Source organism: Plasmodium fragile, assembly GCF_000956335.1.
Source record: "Plasmodium fragile strain nilgiri unplaced genomic scaffold supercont1.8, whole genome shotgun sequence".
Taxonomy (NCBI): domain Eukaryota; phylum Apicomplexa; class Aconoidasida; order Haemosporida; family Plasmodiidae; genus Plasmodium; species Plasmodium fragile.
Genome location: NW_012192588.1, coordinates 51698 through 75343, shown reverse-complemented (window position 1 = coordinate 75343; position 23646 = coordinate 51698). Strand labels below are relative to the sequence as shown.

At 37.6% G+C, this 23646-nt stretch overlaps 5 protein-coding genes across 5 annotated transcripts; 2 read left to right on the top strand and 3 right to left on the bottom strand.

Moving 5' to 3' along the window:
* Positions 1 to 4808: 4808 nt before the first annotated feature.
* Positions 4809 to 6917, top strand: AK88_00956 (uncharacterized protein; the record flags this gene model as incomplete). The annotated part of the gene is made up of 1 exon (XM_012478598.1): positions 4809 to 6917. One exon carries the CDS (start codon positions 4809 to 4811, stop codon positions 6915 to 6917), a length of 2109 nt encoding a protein of 702 aa, XP_012334021.1.
* A 1098-nt stretch (positions 6918 to 8015) lies between these two features.
* AK88_00955 (uncharacterized protein) lies at positions 8016 to 8447 on the bottom strand (the record flags this gene model as incomplete). The annotated part of the gene is made up of 1 exon (XM_012478597.1): positions 8016 to 8447. One exon carries the CDS (start codon positions 8445 to 8447, stop codon positions 8016 to 8018), a length of 432 nt encoding a protein of 143 aa, XP_012334020.1.
* Positions 8448 to 10163: 1716 nt separating this feature from the next.
* Positions 10164 to 14129, top strand: AK88_00954 (uncharacterized protein; the record flags this gene model as incomplete). The annotated part of the gene is made up of 1 exon (XM_012478596.1): positions 10164 to 14129. The coding sequence occupies one exon, from the start codon at positions 10164 to 10166 to the stop codon at positions 14127 to 14129; it is 3966 nt and encodes a 1321-aa protein (XP_012334019.1).
* Positions 14130 to 15180: 1051 nt separating this feature from the next.
* Positions 15181 to 15717, bottom strand: AK88_00953 (uncharacterized protein; the record flags this gene model as incomplete). The annotated part of the gene is made up of 1 exon (XM_012478595.1): positions 15181 to 15717. One exon carries the CDS (start codon positions 15715 to 15717, stop codon positions 15181 to 15183), a length of 537 nt encoding a protein of 178 aa, XP_012334018.1.
* Positions 15718 to 16680: 963 nt separating this feature from the next.
* AK88_00952 (uncharacterized protein) lies at positions 16681 to 22038 on the bottom strand (the record flags this gene model as incomplete). Its single annotated transcript, XM_012478594.1, has 1 exon — positions 16681 to 22038. One exon carries the CDS (start codon positions 22036 to 22038, stop codon positions 16681 to 16683), a length of 5358 nt encoding a protein of 1785 aa, XP_012334017.1.
* Positions 22039 to 23646: the final 1608 nt, after the last annotated feature.

Genomic DNA, 23646 nt, shown 5'->3' with positions numbered 1-23646 from the left:
AAAAAAAAAGAATACAAAGATCGCTAAAAAGAGAAAAAATTTGAGACGAACTTTGCAATAAACTAAGCCACATGGAAACTTTAAAGAAGGTAAATAAAAAGGTACGTATGGATGTTGTACAGGGGGCCTTGAATGAAAAAAGCAGGTCTGTGGCTATGCGCACATGGATATAAAAAAAGAAATGCTCATAAAGTATACATACGCAGCGGGTGTTTGTAGGCGCGCGTGAGTTGTACACAAAAAGTATAAAGTAAATATGTAGTAAAAGTGGGGGAATGGAAAGGAAGGGGAAAAAAGGAAAAAATTGTAAAAAAAAAAAGGAAAAAATGGAAAAGAAAAAGAGGGGAAAAGAAGAAATGAATTGGAAAAATATGAAAATAATGTTGGAAACGTGGATAAGGGGAAAAACATGTAAAAATGCATAAAATGGGGATGATGAAAACATGAAAAACAAGAAAAAATGGAAAAAACGCAAAAAGGGAAAAAAAGAAAAAATGGAAAAAACGCAAAAAGGGAAAAAAAAGAAAAAATGGAAAAAACGCAAAAAGGGAAAAAAAAGAAAAAATGGAAAAAACGCAAAAAGGGAAAAAAAAGAAAAAATGGAAAAAACGCAAAAAGGGAAAAAAAAGAAAAAATGGAAAAAACGCAAAAAGGGAAAAAAAAGAAAAAATGGAAAAAACGCAAAAAGGGAAAAAAAAGAAAAAATGGAAAAAACGCAAAAAGGGAAAAAAAAGAAAAAATGGAAAAAACGCAAAAAGGGAAAAAGTACGTAGCAGGTTTATGTTTTTTTATGGGAAACAAAAGTACGCAGGGAAAGTTGGCTCATAATGTTGCTGCTTTATCCTCAATATCTACGTCAAGTGCATATTTTTGCAAAAAATTGCGTGTATATATATTCACGCGGTTCGTAATTAAATGTATGAATTGAGCATATACATATATATTGATACGCATTAAATGATTAATATGTATTATCATGTATATATATATTATACATATTATGTATGTAAATTTATGTACATATTTATCACTAACAAAAGCAAAGCCTTTTTTTTGTGGGGGAAGGGCAAATGAATACCTATAAGTTAAACTGGTTTGTTTTTTTCTTTGCTTGAATGATTTATTTTTTCGAATATTTTTTTGGAGCTTAGCATTGGCGCTTGCGTATGTACTATGATTTTGTTTCGTTCATCTGGCACTTCCTCCTTGTGGCTTGGGTTTATTTTGCTGTGCCTCCCTTTGGCATATCCCTGGGGGATTGCTCGTTTACTGGTTTTTGCTGGTTCTCCCTGCTGCTTTACTCCGCACCTTTGGCTTTTAACCCTTGAAAGGCTACGCCGTATAGCCTTATACATTTAAGGGCACACAAATTGAACTGCTTGCTTCCCTTGGGTTTAAGCAAACAAGTACAGTACATACGATTGTATGTATGGCATACGCGCAAATGCGAGAAAGAAGGAAAAGCTACTCACATATGTATTTTGAACGTACGCGTAAATGCCAGGATAATAGGCGCTTATATTAATATATAAGAATGTGTACGAGTCGTATGTACATGCGCATAGGAGTATTCAACGTATATTTTCTTAACTGGAGGTTGAAAATAACTATACAATAATAATGGCTCTATAAATGAGGAACGAGTTAAAGAAATGAAAGGAAGAAAAACGTAAAAAGGAAGAAAACACGGTGTAAAAAATGTACCAAAACAAGTAAATGAATTTTCATGCGTTTAAACTTGGGAACTATAAGAAATATGTATGGATATATACGTATATATTATATAACTATATATGTACATATTTGAGAATGTACAATCGTATATAATTAATTGGGCTAAAAATGGTGAAATAGAATGTTTTTTTATTTTAAAATTTATTGGCAAAATTGTTGTGATGTACACAAGTGCTGGGCATAAAGCATATGTAAAATGGGTACTGTTTTTTTTCTTTCTTTTTTTTTTTAAAAAGGAAGGAGGGGGGGGGGTGTTTTGTTTTCTTGCATATATATAATGTTAACTGGCGTCGCCATTACAATTCAGCAAAAATAACAGCTGTGCAGAGGTGAAAAAATGAAAAAGTGTTTGTTTCAAAACAAGCACGTGCTGATTGCATACGCATGTATATAGTTAAGAAGAGGAAGAAATGAGGAGTGATACATAATTACAGAAAAAATATATATATATGCATACATTTTGTATGTGTTCATATGTGCGAGGATACGTTTATCTATATAAACACTGCGTATGAATGAACCCTTTTGTAATGCCTCTATTTGAAACGCTATGTAAAAAAATGCAAGGGGGTACACCCCTCCATCTAAGGATGCACTAAATGGATATATAATCAGGGTATGTAAATATAATGCATACACTCCCAGTAAGGAAAAAAAAGAAATGTAGAATTATTCGCAAACACATGTACACTTGCGCACCTCTCCGTCGCAGTGTATAATATTTAAACTATTATGATTATATCCCTTATTTAATTCACCTGCGATATCCTCGCGTGTGTTATTTTTATGATTATTTGGCGCTTTGTTAGCAACTTTTTTAAAGCTCTTACATAGGCTTCACATAATAATCGTACGCACTTTTCTTCTGTTTTGATTTTTATTTTTTTCTCTTTTTGCGTATGTGCAAAATTGCGTGTAAGAGGTTCTAACACAGGAGTTTTTTTAACCTTTTTTAAAAAATGCACAAAAGCTATGCAAGGTAATATTTGTGCATGTATGTATTTATGTACATAATTCAGTGCACATTTATCGCTAAAGGGGAAAAGTAGTAAATAGTCCGAATAAAGGAATCATGACAAAAGAGCATGCCATTTCTTGTCATTTCATTTTTATTTGTATTATTTTTCCCTTTTTTAAAAAAGAACCATTTAGAACAAAGATGCCGGAATATGGCGCAACACCGGAGCAAGTAATTTGTAATTTGTCCTCATGGTACATGTATAAACATATGATGAGAAAAAATAAAAACATTTCACATGGGATGGTGTGTACATATGGCATCTTGTGCACAAAGAGGTGAACCCCGTGTTTATTTCACCACTTGGCTCTCTTGTCAGAGATGCCTTTGCACAATGATAACGCATCCAACAACGGCAACGCTTTCGATTGTCACTCTTTATTTTGAAATGTTTCAAATGGGTAAGATCAGAAGATGAAGTAATACGTTGTGTCGCCTTTTGCATGACGTACGAAGTGTCAGTTTTTTTTTCGCTTACGGTGGGGCTTCCTCGGTAGCAGAGGAACTACAATAAAATGAAATTTAAGAGCGAACAACGGGGTAGTGTCACATGTGAGCATCAAGTGTTCGTGTGTATCACTGTCCACATTAGCGTGAAAAAATGTGACAGTTTTTTATGGCACATTTTTAGCCTATTCTGGTTTCTCGTCCACTTTTTGCAAATTTGAACGATAAGACGTTTTCAGTCACTGCTGTGCAGTACGTATTGTTGAACGTTGCCCCCCATTGAGGGGTATACCCCCTTTCAGCCCATGTGTCAGTGGGGGAATTTCATTATGATTCCCCGTCATGGCGCATAAAATTAGTGTAAAGTCGACTCTTGCTGGGGTTAGCCATTTACAGTTTCGTACGTTGCATATGAATAAATCCGCTGGAGTGTGAAGAGAAGTAATTTTGGCTTCTCCATTTTTTGCAGTATTAGCAAATGTTAAGCGGAAATGTGTGTTAATTTTTCTGTATGCCGCAGGTAACCTGTGGTTCTGGCATTTTCGGGTGCGTGAAAAATGTATGTACTTCCATTTTGGTGAACGAGGTAGAGAACTTACCTACCACTTTTTTGTAAAGCTCGTTTTATCCAATGTGTAAAAATAAGCTTAGAAAATTTAATGAAGCAGATGCGGAAAAATTAGGGACGTTACGTGCATGTCATTATGTTGTCCCACCCTCTTATCACGACCAGTGGTAGAGGGACGAACAGAATTATAAGATTATAATGGAAAGAAGTCGTGCAGAAAGTAAAGGCATCCACTGTGTGTATCTAATATGCCTGTTAATCGTCCATAAAATTTGTGGGTGATGACTGCCTTTTAGCGGTTTTACGCCTGCTAACGTTTGGGGAAAAAAGCTAGCTGCGTTGTTTTTCCCCTATTATACCCATACATGCGCAGCCCCGTGGACACTGGAAAGAAAAACATATGGCCAAACTAGGAACTCTCCACTATATATCACTGCTTCTATTTTTGATGCAAAAATGGGGATGGGGGTCCTCCCCCCGCATCACCTAATGTATTGTTCAGTTGGTTCGTTCTTTTGCGGCTCAAGCGCGGCTGCGTTTACGCTTCTTTTTCCATGTCAAGGGTGAGAAGTGGCGACGTCAGGAATTCAACCAAAGTGATAGCATGCACGCTGATCACACCGCTCACAGGACTTCCATCTTGCACCTTAAAAAAAGCAGTGCTGAAATGAGCAGATCGGATAGGCATTGTTCCCTTTACCAGTCGACTGCTTCGAGGAAAAAAGATAGAAACAGTTTTTACGCCCGGCGACATAATTTTCCAGCAGCGAAATGCACAAGGGTGACGCCATTTTTGCGCACTTGCTGAGGTGTAACAATGTGGCCAATGTTGTATGGCGCATAAATGCAGGAGGGGCATAGAAACAGTCCAACTGGGGCAATATCGCTATGGGGCATTTTTTGCCCTAACAGGGAGAGGCATAAATGGTGACTTCTGCATTTTCATCTGTGTATGTAGATGCTTGTTCCAGAGCGGGCCCGCTGCGAGTCCACTAGGTAAAATGGAAATTTTGTAGAAGGGGAAGGGGACATATAATCCAAATGGGGCACTTTTTGAATTGGGTATTTAAAAGAAACTTGGTAACGAGGAGGAACGGCACCACTGGGAAGTGGGCAGCTATAGAACGGTGTAACTGTACGAAACGTGGGTTTGCCACTAAAAGGATCCCCCTAGTATGCATTAGAAAAATAAGCGAAGTTAAGCAGATGGTGCGTTACCTGGAAAGCACATACTCGCATGGCAGTGAACAAACCTTGAAAGACATTTTTGAAAATCACTTTCGAAAAAGTCAGGTAGCGAATTTCGTACACACAGATCACAATTTCGAAAAGGTTTACAACCTCTGGAATGATTTCCATTTGTGGGGTGAAGTAAGTGTACGCGAAAATGTAAACACAAAAGGGGAGAGCCCCCCCAACAGCTGTAAGGACGAATGTGAGGAGGGGAAAAATGTCTTTAAATTTTGTTCGAATGAACAAGGGAATAGGAACGTCATGGAAAGGAATTTGGTTGGCATATACATACCCACGAATAGAAGCATTCACTCAGTGGACATTAACTATTCTTACATTTTCAAAAGTTTGAAGGATTCCTTTAAGGGGAAATTGTTTTTCGAGATTTATTTTATCTTGCCCAACTGCATTTTCTATCTCTCGTTTGTTGAGATTTTTAAGGCGTTAATTTATTATGAAAGTGTTATTGCACACACGAGAACGGAGAATAAAAAGAGGGAACTAAGTTTGCAAAATAAAATGAAAAATAATTTGCTCCAAAAGGTGTATAGGAACAGAAAAGCTGATTTAAAGAAGGAACTTAGGGAAGAATTGGAAAAAATCCTTTCACAGAAGAAGTACACAAAAGTAATTTACGAAGATGCTATTGAGTTGTGTTCCTTTTTTGCCAACTTTTTAAAAATAAATTCGTGTAATTTTATAGATTTGCACCATCTCTACCAGGAGGTGATAGCACTATACGAAATCAACCTTTCAAAACGAAGTATCTTTTCGATTATCCCTATTTTGTTCCCGGGCATTTTTGACAGTTCGTTTGTCTGTGAATACCGAAGGGTGCTGTCCAGCGAGGGGATGCACTATACCAACGGGATGGATCGCTTTAACGAGTTCCTGCGTAAAGACGGAATAGACACGCCTTGGAAGGCAAAATATGGAACCGCATTGAAATGTGAGAGAGTCGCGTCCGAATCACGAAAAGGTAAATCGCCAAACGGGGACGACCCAGCGGATGAGTTTTACAAATTGACGAGAACAATTATATCCATATGTAGCAGCGCTGATGATAGTAATCATCGTCTTAACTTTCAAAAGCACTTAATACACATTTTGTATATATTTCCATGCGCGCATAAATTGCTGATAAAATATAAAGACCTGGAAGGACGTAACGTATGCTACAAAATGAACCTATTTTTGGACAAGTACAACTCGCTGAACAAATTTAGAGCCACTTTGGTGACTACAAAAAATGCCAAACTATCTTCGAATGAGGGAATAAGAAGAAGATATAAAATGATTCCTTCGGATATTACCTCCCGAAGTTATCAGCTGAACAGTGGTAGACTTCTGAACTCGGTATGCAACAGTGTAAGTGCAAACGAAGAGGCCATATATAGCCATCCACTAATTGTGGGCAAAAATATCTATGCATACATATACGAGGTGAATAGGTGTAGCAAAAGTATATTTTTCCGCTTTAATTTAAACGCAAAAGATGTCCTATTTCGAAATGTTCTATCCAATGAGGTCAAATGTGCCTTTGGGGACAGGAAAACAAATGGGAGCAAACATAATCGCGTATGTAGAAACATAAACTGGAGTCTCTTTTCAAGAAAGTCAAAAGTTCAAATGAGTAGGAACCAAAAATTGTACAATTATAAAAATAACATACTCACAGGGGTGTTGCACGATAAGGAAAATAATTTTCACTATTTTGACGATAAACGAGTTGGTGATGTGGTTCTGTGCACCATATGCGACATTTCGGTGTGTGGAAAATTTATTTATTTGCAAAGGTTCGACAAGGAAAATTTGATTTTCCACTTCCGTAAAAAGAAATACGTCAATTTGGAAAAAGACTTTGACTATGACGATGTTAACAAGTTGGATGAACAAGTGCTACGGGAGCTTCTGTAAATTTTGTCCCCGCAATGGGGGAATACTTGTCCCCTGCTGTGCTGGTACACTGTGTCCATTTATGTGTCCATGTGCACAATGCCACCGTGCACATGATTTTCTAAATTGGTGAATATTTTATGGCACCACATACGCTTGGAGTTTTTTTTTTTTTTTTTTTTTGTGTAATTGTACCATTAATCCAACATGTGAAAACCGTTTCTTCAAGCTGCATGCCATTTAATAATACAACTTAGCTACACACCATGCGGTGGCTATTCAAAAATGAATATTTTTGTTTGGGTAGATGGTGAGCGTAATGCACTCTTTGTAATAACTGTGTTGATAAAAGTACAAAAAAAAAAAGGTATACAAGTATTTACATGCTACCATATGGGCAGCAAAAGAATCAAAGACAAAACAAGGGGGTAAACTAAATGAACAGTTGATCATATGACATAATATGGGTGGGGCTGAAATAAAGAGGCAAATGAAGTAAATTCAGTGGAAAAGAAAAAAAAGAAAAATAATGACGAAGCGGCTTCAAGATGGATTCCTGAAAGCTCTCCCCCCAAAAAGACTTCCCTCAGCTACTATCACATTTGCTCTATTTCACAAAACAAGGGGTGTTTTCACTAAAAAATTTAATCATACACAGTTCAACGAGGGCAATATTGGACACATTCTACCTTTTCGCACACTTGCACAGATACATATGGGAAGAAAATAGGATCCGCCTCGTTCTATGTGTATCACGCGTTTTGCGTGCCACTGTCCCACGGAACAGTTAAAAGAGCTGCTTTTGTTTTTTTGTTTTTTTTTATTCGAATTAGAGTCTTATACGTCAAATTATTGAAGAACTGATCAACCGGATGTAGTGTATATTTAAATCCACTTGGCTTGAAAACTTCCGCAGGTTGTCTTTAACACGTAAGTGTTGTGTAGATATTTACACATAAGGGAGGTTATAATGTTCTTCATGTTGTTCCCTCTGCTCAGCTTCGCTCGGAGAAGAGAAGACGCTGTTTTTATAAGTCTGCATTGTGCAATTATTTCTATGCTCATGGACCTCCCTTTTGCATGGCTTCATAATTTTTTCTTTTCTTCTGTTGGGGCCTTTTAAAAGTCAAACGTGTCATCGCCAAGACCAATGTCCTGCTGAAAATCGTTGTCATTGATAGACGGATCATTGTTGTTAAGGTTTTCACTGGGGTAACTATTATAATTGTCCGTGGCTTGACCACCCACATTGTCATTTGAGTAATCCATATTGTTGTTAAAGGAGTCGTACGTGCGTGGGCCGAAAATTTGATCTAACAATCTGTTGCTTAAAAAAAACCCACAACCATATATGAAGCTTTCATAGAAGGTGTTCAATAGACCCCCACCTCCTCTAACAAGATTGTTATTACCATTTGGTTGATTTACAATGTTGTTATGTGGCGTATACTTATTATACTCTGTTACGTTTTTATGAAGAACCTTTCGCACTCCCCTCCTGGGTGTATTATTATTTATAAATCTGGAAAAGTTCCTTTTGAAGAGTAGCATTTTGGTTCAGTACGAAAAGGTTTTCATTTATTTGGGGGTCAGCATTAATTCTTTTTTTTTACTTCAATGTATATTTTGAGCAGGTTGTTACGCGTTTAGTGGCAGTTTTGCTTCGATATATTTTATAGGTATCTAACAGAAGTCAGTTCTTTTTTTTTTTTTTTTTTTTTTCAATTTTGGCTTTGGCTATATTTGTTTTTATGCGTAGAAAAATGAACGGGAAAATGAAAGAAACAAAAAAAGGTTTCTTTTAAGCAGTTTATAATTAAATAACAATGAGGTAAAAAGACATTTACCCCATGTAGAATTTTTTCTCGTTATTTTTCTTCTTTTTTGCAAAAGCGTTTTTTAAAAAAGTTGAAGCTGGAATGTGCTTGGAATGGAAGGGTTGTTTACATTTTGCCTATATTATATGTACTCCCTCTTGAATTAAAAAAAAGAAGAAAATTTTGTAGAAAGAAAAAAGTGACAATACAGCAGCATTGTAAAGCTTTATTTTTTTATTTACTTTTCTTTTTTTAATTTTATGATGGAAAAAAATAAAAAAATCTGCGCGTTTGCTGAAATGAATGATTAAGCTAAGTGGCAATTTAATTTTACAAAATTGTTTTAAGTGCGTATGCATTTTTTACAAACACATGAAAAGTTAATTTTACCCACATAGGGCGCACATAAAAGCGGTATATATATATAAAAGGGACGTAACAAAGTATGTGCATGGTTGGCGTGGCATTTGTTAGCGTAACAAGTGTATATATATATGTGTAATATGCAATTGTGGAAACGTCCATGTGCTTGTGGAATAGTTCTGTGACTTGTGTGGGTGCTTGTGAAGAACAAGTGTTAACTGTTACTTGCTTTGCTTTTAATTTTTTTTCCTTTTGAGGTTTTACCGCTCTCCGTTTCGTTACCGTTCCTTTTGCAGCCCATTAATGTGTTTCATTTTTCTATATTTATCATTGGATATGCACATGAATCAGGATCCAAAATGAGTAAAAATCTGTAAACATTTTTTTTTTTTTTATGTAACGAATTGACAAAGCTTTTGTTGTTCAAGTGTAATGGTGCGTATCTTCATTCAAAAATTATGAATGTGAATGATTTTGTAAACTGCTGATGGTAACCTTTTTGAAAGTTTAACAAACTGAGCAAAAAAAAAAAAAAAAAAAATAGCAACAAGCGCATAAGCGCATAAATTAAAAGTACCAACAGGTGAATACAAAAAATTGCACTTTGAAAAACACTATTAAATGTTAATTGTGTTTGTGATTGTTTCACTTTTTAGTGGATTAATTTGCCCGTGCGTGAGGTTGATTGTAAGTCCCCACGTAACTCTGTGCGTACATACGTGTATAAGCACACACACAAGTACGCAGATTGTTCCCTTCCTAAAATTAGCCGTTACATGAAGGCGCTCTTAAAACATTGTGTAAATTTTCCTCTGCCGCTTGTTCCCGAACACTGGAATGTCGTGCAGGAGTAGTACATTTATCTAATCACAGCAGGTTTGCACATTTTTGCGGCTGTGTCACCTCACCCTCAGATGTAATAAGTAGCACACGGAGCGAACGGAACTAACGTAGTAAAATAGCACCTACCACTGGGTGAAAGGAATTGGGACAGAAAGATAGTTGCAATTCAAATGAAGTGCTAAAAAATTCGAATAAAAAATCGGGGGTAAAACGCAAGAGAAAAAGATGATACCACAGCTATATAATGGATATTTGCATTAGCCATCTTTACAATAGACAAATAAGAAAGAATATATTACAGGATGTTTTTTACAAATTAGAAAATTACGACAATGAAGAATTTTTATGCTTCGACGTAAACGCAAGCGGGAGTCTTCTGGTGGCCGCGTCCAAGACGTCTCTTTACTTTTTTCACATTTTAACGGGCACCTTACTACTGCAGCATACGTATTACGATGAAAATGAAAAAGAAGATTATCTGAAGCGGGACATTTTCGAGGAGGAGAAAATACATGGAAGTACGTGCAGTGGGGTGAATGATAAAGACAGCAACGAGAGTGGACAACACGAGGCGGTGAAGAGTGTCGGGCTCGACGAGGGGAACGAATATGACATTGAGAAGGAGATCGAGAATGAGAATAGTACCAGCGGAAACATTACAAGGAACGACAATATCAGCAGCAACGAGTTTAGTAACATCCTGGATAACATTAACAGCAACGAGGTTGGAAGTGCAAGCGGGATTGGCAACCCGGACTATGATGAGCGGGCCAGCCATATTGACGGGGCTAATAATGTTAATCAAGCTACCTGTGTTGATCAGGCTAACCACCTTGATCACGCCAAGGATGTTGACCCCCTGGCCATGTGCTACGACCTGGGTAACGATAAGGACAGACAAAGTCCCAACTGTGACGAGGATCTGAAGACCACCAAAGAGGAAGAGGAAAGTTACGAGACCCCGAATGCAGCAATTCAAAATGGAAACTACCTTCCCGATAATTTTCTGACACAAAATGATTCCATCTGTTACGACGACTCGGTAAAAGCACATAAGAGGAAGCTCTTGGCACTTAAGGGACAAAAGTCCAAGAAAGTAAAAAAAAGTTCGAGAAAATCCCAGAAAAGTATGAGTAGAAGTGGAGAAAACATAACCAACTTGAGAAGCAAAAATAACGAAAGCAGCAGTAGGAAAAGTGCAGATGATAAATTTGAAGATGAAAACGCACATATAAAGAAAATACAATTTATAAAACATGACAAGTATCTATTAGGTGTATCGACGAGATACTTGTCCATTTTTAAAATCTGCGAATTTCCCATAATCAGAATAGTGTATATGGATTTGTTATGTCTTTGCATTGGAATCGAGACGATCATTTCAAAGAAGCTTTTTTTCCCTTGCTTCTTTTCTGAGTATTTTTATCTTCTTTATAAAGAAAATGAATATAAACAAACGGTAGAGGGGAGTCTCTTGAACAGTAGCAGTTTAAGTAACGATTTTTCGCGACCCTTTGGGTCCAATTCTGACGTATCTATAAATAAATTCGAGGAAATCTCTGAGTGCAGTAAAAATTGTAAAGAGATGGAATCGCCCCCCTTTAGGGGCTACCAAGAAGAAGCAACACCAGGGAAGGGTCATTTAAGCCTTTTCAAAGATTATTATAAAATATACACAGGTTTAAACTTTAGCAAAATTAGAAACTTTGAAATATGCGAAGTAAAGTGTGTGGATTTTAAGAAGAAAAAGCGCTCCTCCGGGGATGAAGGGGGGAACATTTACGTCCTAGATCTTGTTTTGTGTTTGAAGGAGCAAATTCCGTACGTAACTAGGGTGTACGTGGAGGATATGGCTGACCCGAGTGGCCAATACGAGACGTCCCTGCCTGATGTACATCACCTTGCTTCATATGCAGAACGCATGAACGACTTCATCGTGGATGTTAATGTGACGCACCCCATTATATCGTACGAACAGATGAACTTCACATTTGAGGAAATTGCTAGAGAGAGCTCCTTGCATGTGAGGAAAGACATACTTTATTCTAAGAGTAAGTCGAAGAATAAGAAAAAATGTGTGAAGGGGGGTGGCTCAAAAAATTTTGAGTATAACGAGATCCATGGTGTGAGTAAGATGGAGGAGTGCTCCGCGGCAAGGCTAGGAGAGGCAATCCTTAGCGAAGCGGTGGTTGATGGGGGAGGTGCCACAGAACTGGTTAGTGCAGCGACTACCCGACTTCCCAGCGGAATGCCCACCACAGCGTTGAGCGAAGTTACAATAGGGAATACCAAAACCGTGGAACCCACGGAGAGCTACATCAGCAGCAGCAACTTCCTCCCCAGGCAGACCCAGAGAGAGGGTGCAAGCGTCTGCGAAGACAAGGACGAAGAAGCCATGCAGTTGATGAAATTTTTCGAACATTATGAAAATAGTCGGAAATTTTTAAAAAAAATGCTAAGTGGATATTTCCCCATTTGTGTGTACAAAAAAAGGAGCAAGAGGAGGTCCAAGGAATTACCAACCACGTTGAATATATACGACAATTTGGATGCTCTTCTGAAGGGAAAAAGCCTAAGGGGTAACATTCCCAGAGGGGAGGAGAAAGACGGGGAAATTTTCGAAAAAGTAAATGACTACTACACATTTGACTACTCCGGGAGGGAAAAAACGGACTATTTTAATTTTCCTCACAGTTTGCTAAAAAATAAGAACAGCTTGAAAAACGTGAATAAGCATAGGGACATAGACAAGAACAAGCACTATATATATGTGGGAACCCCGTCGTATGTCCTCGCATTCGAAATGCACTACGTGAAAAAGTGTGCCACCGTACAAGAGGAGGAAAACAATAAAGCGGAGTCGCCAAAAAGGAATAACTTAGTATATTCCAAAATTGAGTGCATATCGGATGAAATTTGCAGAACGCATGATAATTACTTGAGGAATGTACAGGAAAAAAACCTGTTTGACGAAAAAATAGAATTAAGTTTTCTGTTTAAGGTATACCTGGGGATAACAACCCCGCTGGATATTGCCATAAGGGAGAAGGGGAACTTGCTCTGTGTAAGGACACTGGAAAAGGTGTTCCTGTACAAACTTACGTACAAGTATAGTGTCCACTGCATGGGGGGGGGTTCTCATTCGAATATAGTGACTGTATCGGATGAGAGGAATTCCCTTGAGCAGTGTACTACTGGGGAGGTGCCCTCCCAGTTGGCAAATAACATTCCTTCCTGTATAGTGGCAAACAAGAGCTGTCCAACGCAAGGAGGAAAGCACGATGATCTGTACAGTTACATCGATCGGATATGCCTCTATCATACAATTCATAATCCAATTCAGAAGGAAGTGCACGAGTTGTGTTGCTTCAGTGAAGACATTTACCAATCATACCTGCTTGTTGTGTCGCTAAAATCTGGGCAGTACACACTATACATTTACGATTTGAAGCACATGGATTTACAGAATGCAATGAAGGTAAACATCTCCGCTTACAAGGGATTCAAACAGATAAGGTGGATAAAATGTTATGACATGCTAGTAGCCCTGTCCACTATAGGGAATTACTTAGTAGTATTAAAGAACAAACACCTAAATAATTGGAGCTTCTTCATCTCGGACTTTGAATTGATAGGTTCGAATATCGAATTTATCGAGGAAGAAAACGAATTTGACATAATAGAAAATATTCAACCGAAACATAAACATATAGATAATCATATTTGGAAGTATATTATTATTTACATAAATTTATTTATAAAGAATAAAATTAGCATTCAGAATTTAAGCCACCCTTCGTCCCTCTTTCCAATACTGTATACAGGGTATTATAAAAGCAGCCCAATGTATTTTTTTTACAAATCCTGTTATCATTTTGGTAAAGAAAATTTCCTCTGTTACGAGGTGGATGAGTCTACAGAGCAGGAGTCACAGGACGGGGAGGAATGGACAAGGACGAAAAAAAAAAAAAAAAAAACACTGGAAAAAGGGAAAGAAGACGAAATCAAACAAATGGAGGAAAACAGAAAACATTCATTTTTACAAATAAGAGAAAATCTGGATCATTATGTGGATTCACCATTTCAAGAACCCGAAGAGGACAATCAAAACAATTTGTTCGTTAAGGACAACTCGAACAGCGTGGAGTTGCTGGCCCCTGAAATGCTTTATTATTTGTACTACAAAAATATAGTCAATTTTTCATTATAGGGGATATAACACGGCTGCTATCTGCAGTTGGTATATTGAGTGTACACATTTCATTTCGTTTGAATGTGGCACGCCCCCGTCGCACTTATTTATGGTGCTTCCCCTTTTGAAGTAAATAGGAACAAACATCGAGAAGGCATACTGCATTAGTTTATGGAAGTTTCGTTGGCTGTGCTGTGTTCAAGTTGGCCCGCGTAGTAGTTGTGCATTGGGTTGCGTTGTGGACGATCCGCTCGTATGTTGGGTTAGTTAGATTACGTACCAGTTGATCCGTTCATGTATGTGTCGCTTGATGTACTCACGTGTCGATTCGTGACACCACTGTACTGTGTTTATCATGCTACAACAATGTAGTTTCACGCGCCCGTTTTCACTCGTCTGGATCGAAGTGTAAAGGGGATCGCGCAACCCTAATAAAATTTTCCAGCTTTTTAAGTGCGTGTCTGTCCTTGTTGCATCGACAGATTTGCTTTAGTGATTGTGTCGTACTGTGCACGCTTTTTTGAAGTTGATTCACAGCAATTTATAATTAATTCGATGTATTTTCGGCGTGCGTCTACCGCGTGCTTGGCTGCACGCTCCACATCATAGTCATGCCCATAAGACACATTTGATTCAATGTCCGTGCATATTTGTTTCCAATTTTGTTTCCATGTGGAATTTTTTTTTTTCTTCCTGGCGATTATTAACTCATGCTCGACAGTGCAGTTAAAAACCACTTCGGGTACTGTCTTCCAAATTTGGACACAACTATCCAGTGTGGAGGGAAAAGCTCATTCGAACTCAGATTTGGTTCGGAGGAAGAATAAACGATTAAACATGATTTTGAGGATTTTATCGGTGAAAACACAAAAAAAAAATTATACGTTAAAATGGAAGGCCATGTTGGACAGGTGTCACTGTGTGTAGACTAGGCAGAAGGAGGTTATCCGTGTAGCTACATATTACGTGGTGTTAAAATTTTGGGCGCACAATGAACAATGCCCTTACGATTGAGACGGTGGATGTGGGCCCTCATTTAGCATCATCCACGGTCAATTGTGAGTATGCGTCAAAAGTTAACGACCGGGTAGTTGTATGTGATGCTACTCTTGATGACATTGAACAGGTGTGAATTTTCAATCGCCGCTGCGATTCTTTCCTTGTCGTTCAGTTGTTTATTTATGGAATGCTCAGAATTGTGAGACCCTGGGAATATGTATATATTTATCTTGAAAGAGTTCGATAGAGAGAATTGTAATTTTATACTTATCATTAAACCGATTAGTGTAGCTAGGGAACAGTTTGGAATGGTTGGAGTAAAATACACAGTGACATTTTTTTCTTGCAGATTTACATAAATGTTTTTCTTCTCAATAATTTTTAAATTTTCTAATGTGTAGGAATATTCGGGGTCTTTTATATCCCTTAGCATATCATAAATTTCGTCTACACTTATTTGATCTTCATCGTAGTTTAGGTTGCACAAGTCGCTTGGGTTATACAAATGCTCCTTTATCGTTTGCTCGTTAAGGATATGGTCGTTGTGCTCGTCTTCCTTATAGTTGTACAACACGGGGTTTTCGTTTTCTGGTTTGTAGGTGTTCATTTTTGGTGGTCCCGTAGGCAGCGCGTGGGAAAGCCTCAGGGGGGTGAAGAATTTACGTTTAACATATGAGGTGTGGCATATAATATATGCTTACATGTACCCTAGTGAGTGCAGCTCATTCCCCCCTCCCGGATTCACCCGTTTGAACTGCGGAAAAGCTTATCCGTTTACTTCACTCGCTTTTGGGGATCTGTCAGTTCGGCATTTTCGACAACATGAGATTGCGCTTTTAAAATATTCCCTTTCGCATCATATGTTTAAGAAATTGAGACGGAGCGCTCGTAAAAAAGGGAAAATAAAATTGATTGAGTTCGAGGTGCTCCTCGCTATCGGTATGATGAAAATTGGGGTGATTAAAAAACAAATTTAATGACTTTTGAGATCCAGATGGACAGGAACGAAGCAATTTTCTTTTTTAAAAAAATTATCACTGTGTTTACCAGAAAAAAGTTGAGATCCATGATTTACTTAATCGTGCAAAAAAAACAAAAAAATAAATACAGGCATATGTATATGTAAGCAAATGTGCACATTACAGTACATGGTGAAATGTACCTGCGCGCGACAGCGCGTCCCAACTTTTTCATAGAAAATTTAATTCATCAAAATGAGTTTAAGCGGATGTAACTGCGGACCATATCAAGAGTTTGTTGCAGTCATGGGGGTAAAGATGTATTAATAACATCGAGGGTGCGGAAGTCGCGAAAATGTGAAGTTAAAACGAAAAAATAAGCTGTCAAATGCAAGGTTGATCAAATACACAAATGTGGTAATTTTAGCAGTTTGCACAGAGTGACTTTTTTCGCCACCCCTAACCCATTAGCATATTACAAGTTGTGCATATGTGTATATGACGCGCGCGTAGGTGTAGGGCGTCGCGCTCATGTACGTACAGGTTCGCGCACACACGAGTGTAGTTTTCGTGGGGTCAGGTGCCCCCCCGTGTGCTCTTCCTTTCTCCCATCACACAATTCGTGATTTTATTTTACTTTGTATTTCTTTCAAGACGCTCATTTCGTACTGAGTAACGTAGCTCTCAGGCACCAGTTTAGAATAGTGGTACTTCAAAATGACGGAATGCACGTGCTTATACTGGAAGAAATCTGCATTTGCACATTTAACCAATTGGTCAAGCTTAGTGAAGTTACACAAATGGAGGTCTACATACTGATCGTAATAATTTATCCCATTTGCGAGAAAAATGTAGTAAAATTTGTGCCTTTCCGAGTGCACATTTTTTAGCTCTTTGTATAGATTCATGTACGCAGAATTGCGCACATCACAGATAGGGCTATTGTCATTCTCGCTTTGAGATAAGTACTCCTCTATTTCCCTTTCCAAATTGGTTATATGCTGAATTATGGACTCTGAAATTTTGCTAAAGAATTTTTTTAAGGTGTTTACTACGTGTTGAGGTGCATCCCCAAGAAAGTTCGCACTGTTGCTGCTGTTTGTAGAATTATCACTTTTCTTTTGTGTAATCGCTTCTCGTATGTCCGATTTATTATTACTGACGAGGTTGGCTCCCGCTAATTTTGCATCTTTCCGACGGGATAAAGCATTTTCTTCCTCTTTCTGATTCACCATAAATTCTTCTCTACCTTTTGGGTCTACACCGTGGATGGGCACACGTTGGTTTGTCCTTCTTTGGCTGCTACTTCTGGGGGCAGACAGAGTTCCTGCTGGGTTGTTCTTATTACAGGGGGATACTACTGGTAGCACGTCAGTCCTAATCTGGTGGACAATTTCGATGTTATTTAGGTTAAAAATGTAATTTATTAAATTCCAGAGTAGGTAGTGGACTACGACTGATACGACCCCGTCGCAGCAGAACGTTAGTTTTCGTTTCGCGTCATTCAGTATGTTAATGTATAAGTTCATAAACTGGTTCATATGCGTTTGGAAATTTGTCTGTAAACTTGTCCGTAAATCTTTTTTTGTTTCAATGTTGTAAACGTCCGTTGCGTTCCTCCCCCCTCCGAGCGAATTACACGCGTCGTTAACTAACTTTACAACTTCGCTGATGTAATTACTGCTGTCTACAAGTTCATAGAGAGAATCGCAATAAACTAATATTCGCAGTTCATCTATGATGTGCAGTTTTTGTTCCAAGAAGGGGCGAAGGGAAGCCCATTCGGCGTCAGTACGGTGGTTACCCATAGTACTACTGTGATGGGTATTCTTCTGGTTGGGTTCTCCATTTGGAACATGAATGCATCCGCTGAACGTGTCCACTTGGCCAGTTTTTTCTTCCCTTGGCATTCCCCCAGATGACATTATTTCTTCTTTCAATTTACTAAGCAAGCAGTACAACGACTCGATGGAAATTATCTTTTCCGCAATGGCGTAGTGACACGTGGAACTGTAAATTTTGCAAAAGTTATTTAAGCTGAGAGGTGGACAGAAACTATCCGTGACATTGCTACAATTTGTTACGTTGTATTTATTTTGGAAGGGGTGATGCGAATTTTTATGCGCATCCAGAAAGTAATAATTATCCGAATTATTTCGAATTTCTGCAGTGTAAAAAATTAAAAAGTTGTACAAATGTTTGTACTTTTCTTGTTTCTTTAAAATAAAAAATAAGTTGTTTATACCTAACCTATCGTTGTATTTTTTTAAGTCAATGAGGAGTTCTTCCATGGTTTCCCTTTTCATAAAATAGCAGCATAATATGTACATGTAAAAATCGATTACTTTTAACATGTACTGTTTTATTTCATCCTTCAAATTGGGCAGCAGCTCTTCCAGCATTAAATAATGCTGCAGCACACAGATGAGCATGCTACTACTGTTTGATAAAACCATGTCAAAGTTAATAATGTGGAAAATTTCCTTCTTATTCACCATTTTGTTTGTCTTGTTCAAGTAGACTTCTTGGCTCATTTCGTCTGAGTCAGGGTCGTTCGTTTTTTTTTTCACTTTGGATGGATCACTATCAAGGGTGGTGGATTTACTCCAACTGGTGTAATTTCTCGCATGATTACTCAATTTAGATGAGATCGAATTTTCGTTTCCCTGCGCGTTCGTATGCTCGGGTGGTATGTCTGTCTCGGAACACAACTGTTCTTCTAACCTCTTAAAGTTAAAACTGATTAGGGGATTTTCCGAAAAGGGGACATTCAGAAAATTATAAAAAGTTTTCTTATATAGCGATATAACGTCAAAAAAATGAAATTTCTTTTTAAAGATGCATTGATTTATGCTTGCTGGTATCCGAACCCAGTTGTCTTTATTAATGGCATCGTTTAATTTTTTGCCATTAAGGTAAAAAAAGTGAGGGAAATTATTTTTAATTTTGTTTTCCATTTCTTCAAAAATGGGACTACTTTTAAGCAGTTCGTAGAAGAATTGGGTTCGTTTCTCCTGTTGTGCAAAGCGGAAAGGTGCACTTTCATTCAGAAAATATTCCCTGCATATTTGTTCTACATCTGGTTGGTAATTCTGTCTTTCAGGTTGACTCTTCTCGCTTGATTTGTTATATACAATATGAGATGCGCGTGCGTGTATTTCTTCTGTGCTACTTTGTCCATTTTGTGTCTTCTCAATTTTGGAAAATTTTGTGCATTTCATTTTACTTCCCAGTTTGTGAGCACCTGGATAAGTTGGTAACTCCCATTCGCTTTTGTTAATAACTTGTCGCGCTTCTGTTTCGAGGTGTGTCTGGTGGTGTTCCCGAACATAATCGTGGCTTTGCTCTTCTTTGCACAGAATTGGGGGGTTACCATTTTGTTGCCCTTCCTGCTGGCTCTCCGATACGTCCCTATTTTGAACCTCCTTTTCGTGGTGCGCTTCCTTTGGAATAACTACACGCGGATTTTTCACCCCCCAATGGTAGATGCGACTATTGGATGAGTTTCTCTCGAAGAGAAATGCATTCAGGCAAAACATAATGGTGACCACTACAAACCGGAATATGTAATGGAAACCAAAGTTCTCAAATTTCATATGTTCGATAATCGTTTTGAGCGCTTTCTCTACATTTCTTAGGAACTTATTTTTTGCACTTAACAGTTTATTCGCATTGTCAAGTGCGAAATACAGGAACGCCTCGGAATGGTCATAATGGATGCTCCTACCTTTTAAATATGATTCAATTTTTTCTTTAATTTTTTGAGAATATTCTGCAAAGGGGCAATTTTCAATGTCGATGTTTTTTACAAAATCTGTTATTTGGGTGGAAGAACTATTACCGTCGCTTATTTGATAAAATTTTGAGAAAGCGGAAAAGCGTTTCTCGCTTCTATATTCGTTGAACAGGTCGTAGAAGCTGAAGTTATCAGGGTGGTCTCCTCCTTGGGGGGAATTTCCTTCCCAGTTGGAATCGTCCAAGGTGTGTCTTTTCTCTATCGCGGAGTCGTCTTTCTGTAATTCGTCATGCTCAGAATGGTCGCTCTGTAACTTGTCATTTCGACCAGGGGAATCTCTTCCAGGGACGGCACTTCCCTCATCGGTGTGGTGCTTAGAAAAATCGCTCGCGGCACATTCAGTGTGGTTTTTATTGTTACCATTAAGTGAGATGTTATCCATCTTTGTTCCTTTCGCGCCGCCGCTAGATTCTTTATTTTGTGTATAATTTAATAAGTAAATGATGATGGAGTCATATTTGTTCAGGACATCAAAGGTAATTTCGTATATTTTAACAAGCGAAAGGAAGCAGCCCTTTTCGTTTAATTTTTGTACCAACTCGTTTAGCGGAATAAACAAAAAATTGTCTTCTTCTTGTAGCTGGTTTATATCAATTTGGACTTTGTCCTTTGGGTTATTCTCATTTGACATGGAGTTATTAAGTGTGTCTTTATTACTTCCCGTTTTTAAGTCCTTTACATTTTCGTATGTGTAACTAATCACATCATTTATATTATCAGTATTATTTGGGACACCCTGGGATGTTCCTTCGTTTTGGTTATAGTGTCCATGGTGCGCGATGTTTTTCCCGTGGTTGGGGATTCTCTCATTCAAAACATGATGTACACTTGTGTTATAGAATGGAGGAGCATAATTAATCCCCTGTTCGTGCAAACCACTCGTTTTTAATTCACAATGTTGGGATTTTTTTGGTTTATCTTCTGAGCAAAATGAATTTTTTTCTTCGTCAAGGTATTGTGCCTTGGAGTTATCCATGTACTCTCCTTTGAGGTGCTCACTATTTTGTACTAGTTTTTCGGGGGCATCTCTGTAATTCCTTTTTTGTTTGCCTTCGATTTTGTTAGCTCTGCTTTTGCCGCCCTTTTTGTTTACAATTACAAAGGAAAAAATAACCTGCTTTGAAATCTTGCGAAAGCATTGATACACATGGGCTAGCAAATTTTCGATAAAATTGGAGTTTTTTTTTTTAAAAAGGAAGAAATAAATCTTGAAGGACTTTTCTAACTGTGCTTGTAAATTTTTATTCCCATTATTTGCAAATAAAAATTCGACAAAATTTGTCTGATTTTTTTGCTTCAATCTGTTGAAATAATCTACCAAATTTTTTTGCTTCAAATGGTGTATACAGTTAAGGTGATGGAGAAGTTTTCCATGTGTGTTCAAAAATTTGGCCAGCTCGAAGTACGTTAGGGATGCATACTCATAATCCTTCTTTAAAATATTTTTAAAAATTAATTTATCATATATGTGGATAATATATATGGTTAGAATTGTTAAGTTTATTTTCTGGAATTTTTTCTTTTTCGTCACAAGGTTAACTATGTTTAGACTTTCCTTATATTTCTTGTCCTGCAGAAATTTCAACTCGCTTGTATTTTCTGCCACTAAGTTTTTAATATTTGATAAGAAGACTTCAATGTCTTTAATCTTGTTGGACATATTGAGGAATTCTATGTATTTTGTTTCTAACTTTTTGTATATGACTGTTTCGATTTCTTTCCTTATAGAATTTAATTTGTTTATAATTTTCATGATTTCTTCCCCGTCGTACACATTATGTACTTTGTCAATTTCCTGCTCAAAGACAAATATTTCTCTTTCCTGATACGTGTGTTGCATGTTTATTCTGTCAGTGTAGAAGTAATCATTTGTATCCCCCTGTTGTTTTTTGATCTCTCTGTGTGCTTTGTGTCTTCCTGATTCTTTCTCTTTTTTCTTTAGGCTTTTGACTTTATCCCCCCTGACGTTTATATCATTCGTGGTTACGGGGGGCGTCTCGTCACGCTCACTGGTGTTTTCTTCCCGAAATTGGGATTCACTGCGCGTCTTTTTCCTGTATACCCCAGCATCGTCGTTAGAGTAGAAATAGAATTCATTTCCGGTCAGGTGATTTATGCTGTTACTTGTGTCAAACATTAAACTTTGATCATTCGGGTTTTCATCACCAGCCATGCTGTCAATAACCTGTGCACGCGTGGTGGCACGTGTTGTTAGCATGTTGGTGGGTGAACAAACAGTTGTAGAATATGATCACGCATGTGCAGGGGAACATTATGTGTGTTATTTCGATCTCTTCATTTATTGTCGCAATGGGGCAGGGGAATGAAGATATAGGGCGCGCAGGATGGTCTTAAATCAGTTGACACATAAGTCAGCGATGCCGCGAAAAGGGTTTGGCATTGTGGTGGATAAAATAAACGTGCGTCCCCTCTTGCGCGTGTGTGTTTCGCTTTCCTTTTAAAAAAATCTCTCTTATGTGTAGCAGTAGCGCTAGAGAAACCATTAAAACTGTACATAATGGAAAAAGGGGGAAATGTTCAGGCTACATGTGGAAAGTTTAAATGCCCCCACCTTATCACTTCATTTTGTTGATATGCAAAATGCATAACACATTATTTACCTCCCCTTGAGTGGAGTTATTTTTTAATGTGTTGCTCAATATAGCAGCGCGAAGGGAGCAAGCTGCTTTGGAGACAAAAACAAGGAAGAAGAATAAAAACAAAGAACTAAAAACTTCGTGACAATTTAGATAAAACAAAGTAGTAGGGCAAACAAGCGGGGAATACCCATACACCACTTATTCATGGCACAATTATAAAAGTAACAACGATGGGAGGACAATTTTTTTTGAAAGTGAGTAGGAAAAGTACATACATACACGTACACTTCCACAATAACTTATGCATTATGAAAAAATAAAACAAAATTCTATATAAATTTTTATAAAAAAAAAAGAAAAAAGAAAAAATGTACCTTTTGTAAAGGTCCTTTCGCGCACATATGAGGACAGTGAAAATACCTTTGCACTTCTCCACAACATGTAAATCTTTTTTAACAAGTATATTCAAAGTTGCGTTTATTAATGAATGTTCTACTGTCATTTTGAGAAGCGACGAGAAGGACATTCAAGGCGCGTTTTTTATTCGCAACAATGATATCCTATGTGAGGGGAACAATTATGTAAAAGCGGAGTTATTTTAGAAGCCTCATTACAGAAGCTTTATTTTTTTTGTCATCCTGTTTGTGAGTTGAGACTTATGGAGCCATTTTAATCCTGCCAACGCTACAACTCAAATCTCAACAGTACATATAGTAAACAGCGTGGAGGGAAAATAAGCAGAATATGAGAGCTATGGAACACTTCTTCAGATGAGAGAAATAACAAAAAAAAATACAAAAAAACAAGAAGAATAAACTCACAAGATAATCTTTTCATCAGTCCCTTATGTGCAGTCCCATCCTTTGGGAAATTAAGTTCATTCAAGACGAACTTGTGTATGTAAATGTAAATTAGGGTGTTGTACATACGTATGTTGCCGTGTTTTGCTTGCTATTTTATAGTATTGCCATTTTAACCGGAACATCTGACGATTTAAAACCTCCAATTTGAGTCTACAGAAGAGAAAAGGCTGCACCTCGCACAATTACAAACATTCTTTACACATATGTTTAGTGTACGGTAAAGTTGCAAAAGAAGGTAGTTGGCCGAGAAATTAAAAATTAAAATTTTATGTTGATAAAGTTTCCCCCCTTGTGCGAACTTTTTTTTTTTTTTTTTTT